The sequence below is a fragment of the Phocoena sinus genome, chromosome 16 (assembly GCF_008692025.1).
Source record: "Phocoena sinus isolate mPhoSin1 chromosome 16, mPhoSin1.pri, whole genome shotgun sequence".
NCBI classification, from domain to species: domain Eukaryota; kingdom Metazoa; phylum Chordata; class Mammalia; order Artiodactyla; family Phocoenidae; genus Phocoena; species Phocoena sinus.
The window spans coordinates 56,996,992-57,014,485 of record NC_045778.1 but is presented as its reverse complement, the minus strand read 5'-3'; the positions used below and the strand labels follow the sequence as shown (position 1 = coordinate 57,014,485).

Here is a 17,494-nt window from a genome sequence, read left to right as displayed (position 1 = left end):
TACCCCAAAGGAATCAGAAACCATCTCCAGTGCCTTTCCCCACTTCTCTGGACTCTACTGCTAGCTTCCTGTTCATCACCTCTGTCCCAGAGTTCAGTTTTGCAAGCCGGGGGTCCTTTTGCAATTGTTTGAAAAGCATGTGGGTGAGAGGTAGCAGCTCCCTTTCCTTCACTATCAGATGATTTCAGACAAAATGAGCAGTACAGGCCCAGTTCCTGATCCTTTGTCTTCCCAAAGAAAACAAACACCTTGGAATGTATGTCCCACTAACCAAAAAAATGGAAAGATGGGAACTCCTCCATCTAGGAAAGCTCACAGAGTGGCCTTAGCTCCAGCCCAGACAGTTAATTCCCTTCATAATATCTGGGCCTGGGGCAGGAGCTCCATGCAGCAGACCCAGGGATAGGACAGGCGCCATCTCAGATGCTGAGGTACATTTATTTATCAAGGAGCTGAGCCCAGCCCTGGGTTGTCTGGGATCGGGATCTCTTTATGGGGACACTGAAGACCGGTGACTTCCACCAGGCTGATGTTTTACTGAGCACAAAGGTGGGCTTCAGGCCACCGCATCAGTAGAGTAGCCCAGATGGGGAGCCAGGAGCTGGAGAGAGGGCAGCTCCCACTCCAGCCATCAGGGAGGAGGTAAGCACCTGCCCTTGTGGGACCAGCCCCGTACTGAGCCTGTAGACGAACGAGCCAGGGCATGTGATCAGAGGCTGGATCCGGGCACAGGCAAGGATGTGCTCAAGGGTCCTTGCCAGGGTTTTGATTCAGAAACCAAGACTGGATAAAAAGCAGATCAGCCTGGATACCTCTTCTATGAGCATTTTGTGCTCCTGCGTTCAGTTCTAGGTCCAGTACTAAGCAGAGCCACAAGATAAGATTGTCAGCTGAGCTGGGTCCAGATATACCTTCCCCTTAAGGAGTCTCAGGTCACACAGTCCTTGCCCTTTGCTCTCTGATCCATCTTCCCAGTCAGTGCTTAGCCTTTTTCCTAGGCTGAGCCCTACCCCTTCAAAGAAGACCTTTCTAGCAGTATAGCTCACCCATAAGCTACAAGAGGGCAGACCTCGGAAAAAAGGATACAGATAAGCTGGAACTCTGCAGGCTTTTCCCCTCCTCATGAGTGGCCAGAAAGCCTGTCCCTTAAGTATCTGAAGCAGGGGGTCCTCCTGCCACTATCCTTCTCCCCCAGCTGTGGGGGTAGAACGAGGTAGGAGAGGGGGCAGCTCCAGGTGAGACAGTAAAAGAGCCTCAGACACTGTTGGCTGAGCCTGGGAGGGAGGCAACACTTTTCAGTCTCCTGTGCCTGCCCTTGGTCCCCACCCCGATCCATGGCGGCCCTTTCAGGAGCTTTTAGTGGACATGAACTCAGACCTGCTGTGGAGTCGGCCAGCCTCCCTCTCCTCCCAGCCCCACCCATTGATCTTTCATCACCTCTTTTATCACCTCTTTTGTCTGACTCAGGACCATCCCTCCCAGGCCCCATCTGCAAGCAGCCCTCTTCTCCCCACAACATTCACCTCTCTCACTCCTCCTTCCTTCCAGCCCCAGTCTCCACACCCTCCTATTCCCCTGAACAGGCACCTGCTTTCCTCCTACAAAAGGCAGGAGACAGAGGCTGTGTGAGACCAGCTGCTCTCACACTCCCTTTCCTTTGCCCTCTGCTGGCTAGGCTGGGCTGGGCCTTTGTTCTCTCTTCCTCCCAGGTGAGAGTGGGTACCTGAGGTGCCAGGTCTCCTGCCTCATTCCCCATGAATGCTGTGCAATGTCCCGAGGGGCAGGAGCTACGAAAGTTGGGGAGCGGAGCCTGGGACAACCCTGCCTACATTGGCGCCCCCTCCCCGCGTGGGACACCAAGGATCTGTACCGTCTCCAGTGCGGTGCCTCCTCCATCCCAACCCAAGAAGCCTGAAGATGGACCCCAGGAGAAGGCACACAAGACCCTGGTGTCCAGTTGCTGCCTTCAGATCTGTCGTGGCATCAGAGGTACCTGGTGGGGGAGGGTTCTCCTGAGATACTGGAGTCAGGAGAAGGGGTCCACAGAAGCTGTTGGAAGGGAATACAGTCTGAAGAAGAGGTGGAATCTCAGTGTGTCTTTGGGGTTTGTGAATGGTCTGCGTTAGAGCTGAATGCCCCAGAGTACAGAGGCTAGTTTAGTGGTCTCCCAGAGGGAGAGCCTGGCACAGTCATCTCTTGGGGACCCAGAAGGGTATGAGGGAGCTAGTTTGAGGGAAGACACGGATGTGATGATGCCTTAGACTGCCCCACCTGGGATAAGGTGACAGGTAAAAGGGCTGGGGTGGAAATGAGAATAAAGTCTAGGGACTGATAGGTAGGGTAACTGGAAGGAGCCCTGCTGTTGGGAATCCTGGGCATCTTTCCAATGTCCCTCCCTTAGGACTTCGGGGAACAACCTTGACTGAGAACACAGCTGAGAACCAGGAACTTTATGTCAAGACCACCCTGCGGGAGCTTTTGGTGTACATCGTGTTCCTGGTGGACATTTGTTTCTGTGAGTAACATCTGTCTCTGTGCACATCTGTGTGTGAGAACATCTATGTGTACAACAACTGGGCACACACCTCTGTGGGCAACATCTGTGGTGACAGCCTCCATCTGTACGAGCAGGCTGTGCCCTGGTCTATTTTATACCTTTTCAGCTTAAGATTTTTTAATTAAAAAGAAGTTGTCACTGAGTTCAGGAGAAAAAGGCAGACTATTGGAAAGCTTTTAATACAGGTTACTTCTTCAAGTGTTATAAGGGGAATCCACTTTTTAAGTTCAAGTTCCTGATATCTACTTAACAGCCACTGTTTTCTATTAGCAGGTGGAAGTTTTTACCCTTCTGTAAAGAGTGGAAGACACTCCTTTTTATTTATTTATTTATTCATTTATTTGGTTGCACCAGGTTTTAGTTGTGGCAGGCAGGCTCCTTAGTTGCAGCTCCCGGGCTCCTCAGTTGTGGCACGTGAACTCTTAGCCATGGCATGCGTGTGGGATCTAGTTCCCTGACCAGGGATCGAACCCGGACCCCCTGCATTGGAAGTGCGGACTCTTATCCACTGTGCCGCCAGGGAAGTCCCAAGACACTCTTTTCTGTTCAGAAAAAATAGTTTGGTGGGTTTCACAGAGTTATTATACTAGGTCTGATCCACATTTCTTTGGAGGCAGGAGAGAAAAGATTCAGCAGGCCTTAGAGCTCAGATCCCTAATAAAAGGATTAAAGATGCAAATGGTGTGGTAGTCAGTGCAGCTAAGGTTCTCCCATGTGAAAGAGCACCATGCCACAGGCTTTGAGGGAAGCTTATCTGAAGATCTATAGGTATAAGCTGGGAAGGTTTGGTCTCTAAGTTGAGAGAAGCAAGTGAATAGATAGATCGGTGAACCATGGAAGAATAGAGTCAAAGAATTAGAGATAATAATAAAGGTGGACCAAACAGATGCTATAAGGCCTACAGATAAACATGCTTTGCTTTTCTATTAATTGCTTCTTTAAATTTTTGCATAAGTGAATTTTGGCTAATTTCATAGAGTTGTGTGTGTATGCGTGTGTTGATTGAAGCTGCAGCTTGGACCTTGCAACTAAGGTGCCTCCATTACTAGCTGGCTTTATACCCCACAGAAGCCTCTGTTCTTTTTAGGATGCATGAATCGTTTGCAAGTAGACTCTGAAGGTCTGATTATATAAGTTTTGGTTAAAAATTTCATCATCTTTGTGAGCTATCCACATGTGTATGAGCCCTCTAGGAAAGCTGAACACTTGTTTTGGTTGTACTCTGTTGGGACCCACTCTGTGGGGATAGACGGGACAGTTCTGCATGTTTATCACAGGCCATCAGCATGGAGTGAAAGGAGGCAGAGCGTATGGGGAACAACAGTCAACCCAGTGTACATTTTTGGGGGCCCATTTGATTCCTTTCAGCAATGACTCTCAGAAATTCGTTTGTTGACATACTGACTTTTTGTCTCAACCATCTGCTAGGAAGGAGTGTTTCTCTCCTTTTTCAGATCCTGTGACAACAGCTGTAACCTGCAGGCAGAGCCTTTCTCTATAAATGACTCAAATATCTCCATTTCCAGGTTAGCCTTTGGAGCAAGATTGGGAGGTTTCTGGCTCCCCAGAGTTAGACTGAACCATTCTGGCTTCAGGGTGGGAAGCTTAAGTTCTATCCACTCGTGTTCTCTACTTTTTGAGATCTCAATGCACCGACAAATACTAGATGGTCTGTAACTTGCCAAAGTCTGAGTCGTGGACTCAGTCCAATAATTACAGAATCCTTAAGTGGCCAGGAGCTTTAGAGGTCACCTAGTTCAAGGATGCAGAAATCCTTTCTCCAAGATCCCTCCTGTGGTTCTCTGTCAGGTGACCAAGCAGCCCCATCGTGGGGAACATCCATGGGAGTTTCACTCTTTCATGGGGCAGCTCTTCTACTGTTGGGAAGCCCTATTTCCTTTCATCCACAGAGCTCCCCTTTCTATGCCAGACATTGGACTGAGATATACAGAGATGACTGATCCTTGAGCCTTTCAGGGGCTCATCTTCTCCTTTTGAGAACTTCCTTCTATTGAGCTGTCTACTTCCCTGTTACTCTCCGAAGTGACAACCCTTCCACTGTGACTGAATGTGGCTATCATGTTTCTCCTTGGTAATATGTTCTCTGGATTAGTTACCTTCTAGTTTCTCACTAAGCCAGTCATTATAATATAGTTTCCAGAAGTGATATTATGCAGAGATTGAAGGCATGGGCTCTGAATTTACACAGACTTGGGTTCAAACACCAGGTTCTACCATTTACCAGGTGAGGGACCTTGAGTAAGTTGCTTAACTTCTCTGAGTTTCAGTTTTCTCATCTGTACCTACCCAATCCAATAAGATTATTACATAAGGTACATGAAGCAATATCCATGAAGTCATTACCTCTGTGCCTAGCATATAGTAAAAAATATTCCATAACGCTCACCATCCTGGTTGCCTGTCTCTAGGCCTGATCTATATGATGCCCAGTAATGGACAAAATACTCCACAGTCAGTCTGACCAGTTCAGAGTTCTGTGATGCTGTTACTTCAGTTGTATCCAGATTTGTGGAATATATGAGGACATGCAGAGGAAATAATTTCTAAACTAAAAGCTGAAAAATGAGGAGAATTTAGCTCCCTGAAAGAGAGGTGAAGACAAGGGACGTTTCTGGGGAGAAAGAACAGCATGTACCAAGTCCCAGAAGTGACAGAGGGCACGGTCTGGTGAGAGTGCATCCGTGTGGCTGGAGCAGACAGTTTGAAGAACAAAGTAGTAAAAGATGACCAAGCTGGCCATTTAAGCAGGGGCGGGTCATGAAGGGTCTTATAAGGTATGATATGGAATTGGGATGCTATCCTGAGGACCCTGTGGGGAGCCACTGAAGAGTTATAAGCACAAACTTCCAGCCCCCTCTAGAACATTCTTATGAAAGAGAATTTGGAGGCCTTCACATTCTGATGGCTCCTACAACACATAACAAAATACTACTAAAACTAGTTTCCTAGGCCCCATGCTCTCCCAGCCCCTTCCTTCCTTCAGGCTAATCTTCAGGCAACACTGAGCCTTGGACATGGTCTCAGTAGGGCTTCTTTGGTGCTCTCCAGGGTCCTGACCTCACCTGTCTGGCATCTCCGCTTCCTCAGCCTCCCTGAGCTCTGGCCACCTGCAACTAGACTATATATTCTCAGTGGGGATGATATAGCCCCCAGAGGGGTGGAAGTAGTTTCTTTCAGGGCAAAAAAATCCCACTTAGTTATTTCTATAGCTTTTTGGCTCTCCAAAGGGCTATAGTACATAAGCAAATGTAGAGAGTATATGTGGTATTAAAATTTAATTAGGGTGGAGGGTGATTAGGAAGACAATGTCTAAAGAGGCTCCTGGGTTAGGGTATAATACAAAAAGTGTTAAGAAACACTAAAATAGACCCACCTAATTTTGCTAGTCAGTGTGCTGACTAAGATGTCCTACCTAAGGACGGGGGTGCAAGTCCTGGCCATAGAATCTGGTATAAAGCAGGGTGGCTGTTGTGTTGTTCTATCAGGATGCTGTCTTCTAAGAGCTGCCATGACATGTGATATGCTGCCATGATATGGATATGCACTGTACCAGTTTGCTTTTCCCTGTCAATTCCTGAAACTAGGTTCAGATGCTCCAGGACCCATATTGGCATTAATGGAAAGATAGAACATTGGAGTCAGACTAACGGGATTCAGTTACCAGCTCTTCTGCTTATTGGTTTTGTGATGTTAGGCACTTCCTTGTTGGTAGAACAGGGAGAATAATACTTATCTTATGGACATAACATATATAAAGAATCTAACACAATTACTGATAGTATTTATCTTTGTGTTATCTAGGGGAATTTCAAAATACTTGATCTTTTAGTCTGTTTGTAAAAAATACCTCTCAAGGAAGAAGCAAATCTGAAAAGACTATATAATGTATGGTTCTAACTACATGATATTCTGGAAAAGGCAAAACTGTGGAGATAGTGAAAGGACTGGTGGCTGCCGGGGTCTTGGGGGAAGCTGAAATGAGTAGGTAAAGCATAGAGGATTTTGGGGCAGTGAAACTACTCTGTATGACATTATTATGGTAGATACATGTCATTATTATACATTTGTCTAAATGCATAGAATGTACAACACCAAGAGTGAACCCTAATGTAAAGTATGGACTTCGGGTAATGGTGATGTGTCAACATAGGTTCATCAGTTGTAACACGTACCACTCTGGCTGTGTGTATGTGGAGGTAAGGGGTGTATGGGAAATCTCTGCACCTTCCACTCAATTTTGCTTTGAACCTAAAACTGCTCTAAAAATTAAAGTCCTTTTAAAAAAGTCTATTTTTAAAATTATTTATTTATTTATCTATTTATTTATTTATGGCTACGTTGGGTCTTAGTCGTGGCACGCAGGCTCTCTAGTTGTGGTGCTTGGACTCAGTTGCCCCGTGGCGTGTAGGATCTTAGTTCCCCGACCAGGGATTGAACCCACGTCTCCTGCATTGGAAGGTGGATTCTTAACCACTGGACCACCAGGGGAGTCCCTAGAATGTCTATTTTAAAATACATTTCAAATTTGTAGTTGGCTCCACATTTAGGGATAGTATCATTTGAGCAGCATCCACTTCTGACATTAAAACTTTAAGTTAAGGCATTTTCTCCAGAAGACCCCAGTTTATCACTACCACCACCACCACCATCATCATCATCATTATCAACAGCACAAACAACAAAGCTTTATTGAATAATTTTTCAATGTGCCTGGCACAGTGCCAGGTACATTATCTCATTGACTACTCCCAATAACTCTAAGAAATTGGTTCTGTTATCACTCCCATTTTACAAATCGGGAGAAGTTTAGATATGACAAATAGCTTGCCTAAGGCCACACAGCAAATAAGTGGCAGAAGTAGGAATCCAACTGGGGACTAGCAGCCTGACTCACATTCTAAGCAGTCTCTTTGCATGCAAATTTGTTATACATTAATTTATTAACACCCATCAACATCTTATCAAGGTAACTCCCTGCCCTACCCTAAAAGAAGCAGACTCTTGAGAGAATTCTTCCAGCTGATTACTTTTCTTTCTTTTTATTGCCATATTTAAAAGGTGATAAAAAAACTTAAGGAACATTTTGAAATACAATTCACCACCACAGTACCAAAGGTTACTTTCTAATTACCAAACTTTATCCATATAGTTACATATTTTGCCTAGTTGTATCATATTGTATACTTCCACTTACAATTATATCATAGTTCCTCATGTTTGTAAGTTGTTTTTATATTTTCATTTTAATGACTACAATCACACCACAATTAGCTAAAACATTTCTCTTGTTATTTCGATATTTGCCTAGAGTAGGTAAATATATCTACGCTTGCTGCTTTTTTTCACCACTTTTGTTGAATTATCTCGGAATTTCCAGGGAGAGAAAATTACTACAAAGACAGGAATGTATTCTTGGTACTTGCTATGTGTTGTCATTTTGCCTCTGTAAGCAATCATGTAAATTTATTATGTTGCTAGCACTGTAAGATCATACCAATTTTTGTCACAACTTCATTAACATCGGATATTCTTATTTATATTTTTTATTACTGAATAGGCATAACATAGTACAATTTACCTTAATTTATTGGTCTTTGGTTACTAGTGAGGATGGACAATTTTCTCATGTTTTAATATACTATGTGTATTTACTTTTGTGTAAATTGCATAAGAAGTATATTTGAAGACAGGCAAAGAAGAAGATTGGGGGTGAAGTTTGGCACATTAGACCTTAGGTGAGGGACCACCCATCAAAGGGCTTATTTCCAGGATGTGGGTTCCTGGGGCTGGAAAGAACAGTCAACTAAGTCAGGGATCACCTGCACAGCAGTTTGGCCTGGGATGGGCCCCAGTAAACTATAGTGGTCAGCCATACTGAGCACATTTCTTCTCCCTTATGCTTTATTCTAGGAACCGGGTGCGTCTAGACACCAGGGCTATTTGGAGTCTCATCTGGCTAAAATAGATCTATCTTTTTAATGCAGGCATTATGGGTGAACCATCGATCTTTTCATAATAACCATATCAGTCGTGCAGCCCTTTAAACCTTACAAAGAGCTTTCATACCTATTATCTCATTTGATCCTGACAGCAATCCTGTAAGGGATAGATATTATTACTTCCGTTTCACAGATTAGGAAGCTGTTATTATTGTCATTATGAATAGTCCAGGAGTGATCAGTAATTCAGAAAGGTCCCTGATGGGTGGAGTCAGTCCTATTCCTGGGCAGAGAAAGTGCTGGAGAATGATCTTCCTGCCTCCACCCCTTCCCTCCCACTGTCATGCTGTTTCTGAAAGGGCTTCCAGCCTTTTGTCTTCTTGGCAGGATGGCTGTAGCCTTTTGTTGATGGAGGAAACATTGAAGGTCTTTGTGTGGAAACAATGGCTGTTTGTTTTAGGAGACAGTATTGTTATCTCAAAGGTGCACCTGGGACTGCCCCCACTCCCCCCCATAGGAGCGGCTCTGAGCCAAGACAAGGCTGGGTCTGGTCACCATGGAGCTGGGGAGGAGGGCAGAGACCCCTTGGCCTTTGGTGACTTGTATCTACACACCAACTAACATCAACTGGATGTTCTTTATTCGCTACTGGTTGTAAGGAAATGCCTGCCTCTGTTCACTGCTTTCTTGTAGAGAATTTTAAGGTTCTGTCCATAGATTGGTGGAATCTTGCATTAACAGGAGAGGCTGAAGTAAGCTTGGAGATCAGGAAGAATGTCTTTTTTAAAATTGAGATACAATTGACATGTAACACTGTATTAGTTTCAGGTGTACAACATGATGATCTGATATATTTACATATTGTGAAAGGATTGCCACAATGTTTAGTTAACATTCATTACCACACAGTTACAGTTTTTTTTCTTGTAATGAGAACTTTTAAGATCTACTCTCTTAGCAACTTTTCAAATATAGAATACAGTATTATTAACTATAGTCACCAGTCCTGTACCCCAGGATTTATTGATCTTATAACTGGAAATTTTTATGTTTCGACCACCTTCACCCATTTTGCCCATCTCCTGCATCTGGTAACCACCAATCTGTTCTCTGTATCTATGAGTTTGGGGGGGGGGTTGTTTTTGTTTTGTTTGGGGTTTTTTTTTTTCTGTGTGTTTGTTTTGTTTTCTTTGTTTTTTAAGATTCCACAAATAAGTGAGATCATACAATCTCTCTCTCTTTCTCTACACACACACACACACAAACACACACACACACATCACCGTCTCCTTATCCACTCATCCATCAGTGGACACTCAGGTGGTTTCCATGTCTTGGCTATTGTAAATAATACTGCAATAAACTTAGGGGTGCAGATATCTTTTTTTGTGTGTGTGATAACAGATCAATTTTAATTCTAGCACCTGAAGCTATTCAAGGGTATGCTTTAAAAACTTCATGGAACTGTTGTACACATTCAATAAAGTGACAACTGTGCAATACCACTTAGTATCTCAAAACCAGGAATATACTTTTGAATTGTTTGAACACAATCCACAGAATTAAAAACAAAACCAGAAGTTATCCACAGTTATACTAATTGTCAATTTAAAGTTTTACCGCTTACTATTTGATATAACAGTCAATATCTAGTAGGGGATATTGGAAGTGATTTCAGATTCTCATCCCGTTGTACTCTATTGGGAAGGTTTCTTGAGTAGCTATGTGACTGGCCAAAGGTGGGTACAGCCAGGACCAGAACAGCATGTAAGGCTCTACCACAGTTTCTGTAGTTTTGACTTTTTTTCCTTTGTCAGCTAAAAGTGCACAGCGAGAATTAAATACTTATCTTTACATATACACAAGGTATGCTGTGAAAGCATATTTGCTTACAAACATGTAAAAATACTTGTTAACTGGTTTGATAAGAAAATAATGTATAAAAGTATATAGCAAAACATTAATCATCTCTGACCCTGGAAAGATCAATTCCATATTTTATATTACAAACAAAAACAGTTTTAGTTTTTTTTGAATCCCTTATAGAAATACTTGAAAAGGAAGACAGACAGGAATTATTTATTTTTACTCTCAACATGGCTGTGAAAAGGGTTAAATTAAAAAACCAAGAACACTAAAATGACTAAGTCCAGAATAAGTCCAAATATTTGGCCACATAGAATATTATCTTTAGGAATAATAGTAAAGGCTTTACACACAGTTTTTAACCTATAAATACAATAGGTATTTTGGCCACTGGAAAACAAAGGCTATAGCATCGGTAAAGGTCTGAGATGTCTCACTTTTGTGGATTCAGTTCAGTGTATTTAAGGTTAACTAAAGTTGACATCAAAATTTTTAGAGATAGGCAAAAATTCACATTTAAAAAAAACTCCCTGTGTTTCTATTTAGAGTAACAGTAGGAAATATGATTCCATAAGTTAAAAGTTATTTCACAACCTATGACTTCAGTTTGGCAAACAGCTTAGGTTCCAAAACTGATTCATCCCTATTAAAAGTAAGTCCTTAAAAAAAGAATGTGTCTGTGTATATAGATATCCATTTTAAAGGAATCAGATAATCCTTGAAGCAGCCTTAGTGTTTCCTTTAAATCTGTCTTGAATGACCATTGGATTCGCTTCATGGAAAGGATTAGCCAGCTTCTTGGTCTAAGGCTACTACGGTGATCATTTATCTAAGGCTAGAAAGGTACCAGCGTGATGTAAACTGTAAGGAGAGAGGGAGAAGATGAGGACTTTTCCTGGAAATTGGTAGCTAAAATTCAAGGGATTCTTAGAAAATGACACAGTGGCAGCCTTTCTTGTCTTTTTCTTTCGTTGGTTCTGGTGAAGGAGGACATTCCTGCTCTTGAAATTTCCTTATAACCCGGACAAGTTCATGGAAAGCTTGATCTATATTCATGCTAATCTTTGCTGACGCCTCCATGTATGTTACCTTAAGCTACAGTGCTAACTGCTGTCCTTCCTGCATTACCTGTCTCTGATGATCCAAATCTGCTTTATTACCAATTAAAATCATTGGAAACTCATCACGATCCTTTACTCTGAGAATCTGTCTTTGAAACTTATGAATTTCGTCAAAACTGCCTCTGTGACTGGAAAGACCAACAGGAAACCCTCGCCAGTTCTCACACACTGTTCTTTCATAGCTCCAAACTCCTCTTGTCCCGCTGTATCCAGAATATGTAGCCGGGCTGCCCGGTCACGCATCCCACACTGCTTTAGGCAGGAATCCTCGACGGTTGGATCATAATCCATTACAAAATAGGACTGGATGAACTGGATGGTGAGCGCCGATTTGCCCCCGCCGCCCCTGCCGACCACCACTAGCCAGTACGTCTCTTGGCAGGAGCCGTCCCGCCAGCCGGCGGTGGCCATGGGGACGCCGCCCGCCCTCGGCCCGGCTCCAGGGACCTGTGCGGCCGGCGGGGGTCCCGGGGGCCGGGAGCTGCTGGAGGGCCGGTCCGGGCGGCAGCGCGGCGCCCGGGCTGACCGGGTCCCGACTGAGATGCGGAGAAGCGAGGTGACCGCAGCGGCGAGGGGCTGCAGCGGCCGGGGGGCCTCACTCCTGCGCACGTCTTCGCAGTGCCTGCCAAACGCAGCCTCCAGCGCCGCTACAAATGGCCCTCTCAGCAGGTATCTTTTTGAGATAGTGATTTCATTTCCTTTGAATAAATACCTAGGAGTAGAATTACTGGATCATATGGTAGTCCTATTTTTAATTTTTTGAGAAACCGTCATAGAAGATGTCTTTCTTGACTGAGCGTTCCTAGAATTAACAAAGAAAGGAACAGAAAGATATTGGACGTTCAGGAAGTATCTGTGGGTGAGCCCCTAACCCCCATGTGGCTGTAATGATGGCAGAAGATAATTGGTCACATAGTATCATAACATTAGTGAAGGCACAGTGGTGATGGAGAGAGCATGGGACCTGGAATAAGATGACTTGCTTCAAATGATGGTACAACCAGTTACTAGACACGTGCCTTTGACAAGATGTAGGTCAAGATACTTAAATCTCTGGAGGCCTTGATTTCCTTGTATATCTTTTCTTTTTTTTTTTTTTGCACAGCGTGTGGGATCTTAGTTCCCTGACCAGGGATCGAACCCGTGACCCCTGCAGTGGAAGCATGGAGTCTTAACCACTGGACTGCCAGGGAAGTCCCCCTTTTAAAAAAAAATTTTATTGGGGTATAGTTAATCTGCAATGTTGTGTTATCTTTGTATTTCAAGTGAGGATAATGTCTGCCTTTGTGAGACTCTGGTGGAAAACAAATAAGGCACTCAGTACAGTGCCTGGCATATAGTGGGCTTTCAATAAATATCAGTTGTCATTCCACATCGTTTCCATAAATTTGGAAAATATTGAAATGTAAAGTTTAACACACCGGAAGCCCAGGGTCTGTTTGAAAACACCAGGATAATGCTTAGCAAGGATAAGAAAGATTAGCCCTCTAGAAAGGGTTGCCAAGGATTAAGAATGGCCATGGGATGATGATTTCATGCCTCAGCACACTCAATTACCCTTGGCCTCTCCAGACCCAGAGAATTACAAAGTCCTTCTAGTACTAGGGTGAGGTGATCTGAGTCAGTTCAACTTCAATGATAGGGATTTAGGCCCTACCAGCAGGCTTTGACCTGTATTTGCTATAGCAGAATTCCCTGGTGTCCCAGAATTTCCAGGGCATGGATCAGTATTACAAGACCGGTGGGCCTGGACATATCCTGTTGTCCAATGCTGAGTGACAACTTGTCATTTAGTTTCCCCCACGTGGGACTGTCATTGGTCTCTAGAAGTACAGTAGTACATTTAAGTGCTAGATCTTAGGATCAGGGAAAGGATTTTTAAGAAGAGCTATGCTTCAGTCAAACACAGAAGTGCAGGCAGCACTAGCTGATGAAATCTGGGGCACCACCAGTGTAAGTGGCCCGAGAAAGGACACGTAGCACGTATTCATAAGGCATGAGTCTGAGTGCTGACTCTGCCTCTCGCCAGCTGAATGACCCTGAGCTAATCATATAAACTCTGAACTTCATGATTCATAGGAAACCGCTCATGGGTAAGGCGGAACAATCAGGCCATGGCTGACCGGCTATAGCAAGATATTGCATGGAAAAGCTCTTTGAAAGCTATGCAATGTGGTACACAGGTAAGGGATTTTAATAATATTGATAATGATCTCTTTACACTATGGAGTGGTGGCAGCAGGAAGTCTAGGGTTTTAAGTTCAGGCAGATTCTCAGGTCTGGGTGGAGGTGCTAGTCACAGAAATGAGGCATAGGGCAGTGGTTCTCAAAGGTGAGCAGATTATTTCACAGCATGAAGGAAAAGGACAGTTGAGCCAATGAGAGCTTGGGTATTCATACATTCAAACATTTATGAAGTCCTACTATGTGTCAGGCCCTAGGCCAACTGTTAAAGGGTTTGAAATAGAGAGACTCATCCTTTGCCTTCAAGGAGCAAAAGAGGTGGACATGTAAACCCACAGTGACATGTGGTGTGATGAATGTAATAGTGAAGGAGTGCTCTGGACCATGGCAAGATGTGAGGGGCAGAATGGTCAGAGAGACCTGGGAACTGTTGCAGGTCCCAGAGGCAGGCAACCATTCACATCCGAGAAGCCCCGAGTCAATGCCAGGGAAGCCTAAAGTCATTGCCGTTTGCTTGCTTGCTTGTTTTAACATCTCTGGCTTTCAGCCTGGAGGAGGCAGGGGTCGAAGGAGGCAGCAAGAGCCAGCTAAGACCTCAGACTATGGAAATGCAAGAGCTTTGCTGAGTCTGGAAGGGCAAGTATGAGAGGAAAATGTAATTTTAACTAATGCATAGTCCTTGTTTTAAAAAGTCCAATAGGGCCACTGTTATTAACCACTGTTAATAGTTTGGTGTATATAATTTCAGCCATTTTCTAGGCACATGTAGATATACATAAATTTAAATAAGAGGCCTTGGTTGGTTTATACTAGAAGGCGGTCTGTGTAAACAGAGATGAAATGTCCACCAAAGGTGGGAAGTGTAGGAGGCTTTCCCAAGGTGTTGATGGCTGATGGCAATAATCTCAGTATAGGAGGATCTCTTGATGTACTTTGTAGAAACTAACTCACACTTCAAAATATCTGCCAGGAACTGCCAGCCTGCAGTGAAGGCAGGAATCAGGGGCAGTGCTTCTTGCTGGGTACTTCTGTATCCTGGCCTGACTCTCCCAGCATCTCCTTTCTTCTCTCTCGTCTCTTTCCCCAGCTCTGGTCCACTTTGCTTTCTTCTCACCTACCTCTGCCCACAGTATTTGACGCTTCTTTCCTTTTGACTTTTTTCTCTGGTCCACTGTCCATAGTCCTCCTGTCCCTGACACAGCTTCTTGAGATTTCTTTGAAAGGCTCTTTCTGATGGGAACTCCAGGGAAACATTGTTCACTTTTGGTTCTTGAGCCCCAGGGAAGGTGTGTTTTGTTTTGTTTTTTTAACTGAAGTTGATTTACAATATTGTGTTAATTTCTGCTGTACAGCAAAGTATTTTAGTTATGCATATATATATATATACATTCTTTTTTAAAATTCTTTTTCATTATGGTTTATCATAGGATACTGAATATAGTTGTCTGTGCTATACAGTAGGACCTTGTTGTTTATCCATTCCATATATAACAGCTTACATCTGCTAACCCCAATATCCCACTCCATCCTTACCAAACCCCTTCCCCCTTGGCAACCACCAGTCTGTTCTCTATGTCTGTGAGTCTGTTTCTGTTTCCTAGATAGGTTCATTTATGTCATATTTTAGATTCCACATATAAGTGATATCATATGGTATTTGTCTTTCTCCTTCTGACTTACTTCACTTAGTGATAATCTCTAGGTCCATCCATATTGCTGCAAATGGCATTATTTCATTCTTTTTTTTACAGCTGAGTAATATTCTATTGTATATGTATACCACATCTTCTCTATCCATTCATCTGTTGGTGAATGTTGAGGTTGCTTCCCATGTCTTGGCTATTGTGAATAGTGCTGCTGTGAACATAGGGGTGCATGTATCTTTTTGGATTAGAGTTTTGTCTGGATATATGCCCAGGAGTGGGACTGCTGTATCATATGACAATTCTATTTTTAGTTTTTTGAGGAACCTCCATACTGTTTTCCATAGTGGTTGTGATCTCGGCGAGGCAGCAATGAGTGGTGCTGTGAAGCGAGATCTTTTTTTTTTTTTTTTTTTTTAAAAATCTTTATTGGGGTATAATTGCTTTACAATGGTGTGTTAGTTTCTGCTTTATAACAAAGTGAATCAGCTATACATATACATATGTTCCCATATGTCTTCCCTCTTGCGTCTCCCTCCCTCCCACTCTCCCCATCCCACCCTTCCAGGCTGTCACAAAGCACCGAGCTAATATCCCTGTGCCTTGCGGCTGCTTCCCCCCAGCTATCTACCTTACTACGTTTGTTAGTGTGTATATGTCCATGACTCTCTCTCGCCCTGTCAAAACTCACCCCTCCCCCTCCCCATACCCTCAAGTCCGTTCTCCAGTAGGTCTGCATCTTTATTCCTATCTTACCCCTAGGTTCTTCATGACATTTTTTTCCCTTAAATTCCATATATATGTGTTAGCATACGGTATTTGTCTTTTTCTTTCTGACTTACTTCACTCTGTATGACAGACTCTAGGTCTATCCATCTCATTACAAATAGCTCAATTTCATTTCTTTTTAAGGCTGAGTAATATTCCATTGTGTATATGTGCCACATCTTCTTTATCCATTCATCCGATGATGGGCACTTAGGTTGTTTCCATGTCCTGGCTATTGTAAATAGAGCTGCAATGAACATTTTGGTACCTGACTCTTTTTGAATTTTGGTTTTCTCAGGGTATATGCCAAGTAGTGGGATTGCTGGGTCATATGGTAATTCTATTTGTAGTTTTTTAAGGAACCTCCATACTGTTCTCCACAGTGGCTGAACCAATTCACATTCCCACCAGCAGTGCAAGAGTGTCCCCTTTTCTCCACACCCTCTCTAGCATTTATTGTTTCTAGATTTTTTGATGATGGCCATTCTGACTGGTGTGAGATGATATCTCATTGTAGTTTTGATTTGCATTTCTCTAATGATTAATGATGTTGAGCATTCTTTCATGTGTTTGTTGGCATTCTGTATATCTTCTTTGGAGAAATGTCTATTTAGGTCTTCTGCCCATTTTTGGATGGGGTTGTTTGTTTTTTTGTTATTGAGCTGCATGAGCTGGTGAAGCGAGATCTTAATTCCCTGCCCAGGAATTGAACCTGGGGAGCCTGGATGAAAACTAGGAATCCTGGCCACCAGACCCCCTGGCTCTTGCCCCCAGTGAAAAATGCATTTCTCACAGAGGCAAACCTGTAAAAACAGGTACAAAGTTTATTATTAGAGACATAGCACAGCAACAAGTGGGAGAGCGCACAGAGAAACACTTTGTTTAGTTAAGATAGAAGCAAGGCAGAGATGCACACCTGGAGAGAAAGGGTGGGGCATCCTCCCTAATAAGGAGGAGTGCAGTAAAGAGGCGGTTAAGTCATTTATATAGGTCAGTTCTTCTGGGTCTTTGTTTACCTTTGGCCAATTATCTGGTTGCTTTTTCCACACCTGACCTGCCTTAGGGGCCTCCCCAACATGCGTGTGCAACTTTCTTCCAAGATGGATTACAGCCCAGAGGCCTACGGGATGGCCTTAGCATCACGTATTACGGGGTGGTGCCCCCTCCTTTTTGACCCCCAAGGAGCCTTTCTACGCATGTGCGATGTTTCCCTTGCCCCAAGGATGGGAAATGTATGACCTCTTGATCTTTTAACAGGGTGTAGTCCCACTCTGTCCCTGCCATAAAAATGTCCAACGTCTGGTTATTTACCTTATTTCTGTTGCTGGTTTTTATGAGGTGCAGATCTCGAAATATAGACAGGAGACCAGTCATAAATATGTAGTCCTGGGGCCC

General features: G+C 43.5%; 1 protein-coding gene and 1 pseudogene across 1 annotated transcript in view; one reads left to right on the top strand and one right to left on the bottom strand.

The window, feature by feature from the left end:
• Positions 1–1,754: 1,754 nt before the first annotated feature.
• PKD2L1 (polycystin 2 like 1, transient receptor potential cation channel) overlaps positions 1,755–17,494 on the top strand; it is a 34,953-nt gene continuing 19,213 nt past the window's right edge. Inside the window, 2 exon segments of the mRNA XM_032609178.1 lie at positions 1,755–1,989; positions 2,402–2,515. Of these exon segments, the coding sequence (XP_032465069.1) occupies positions 1,755–1,989; positions 2,402–2,515 (349 nt within the window).
• Positions 11,311–11,915, bottom strand: LOC116741967 (annotated as a pseudogene).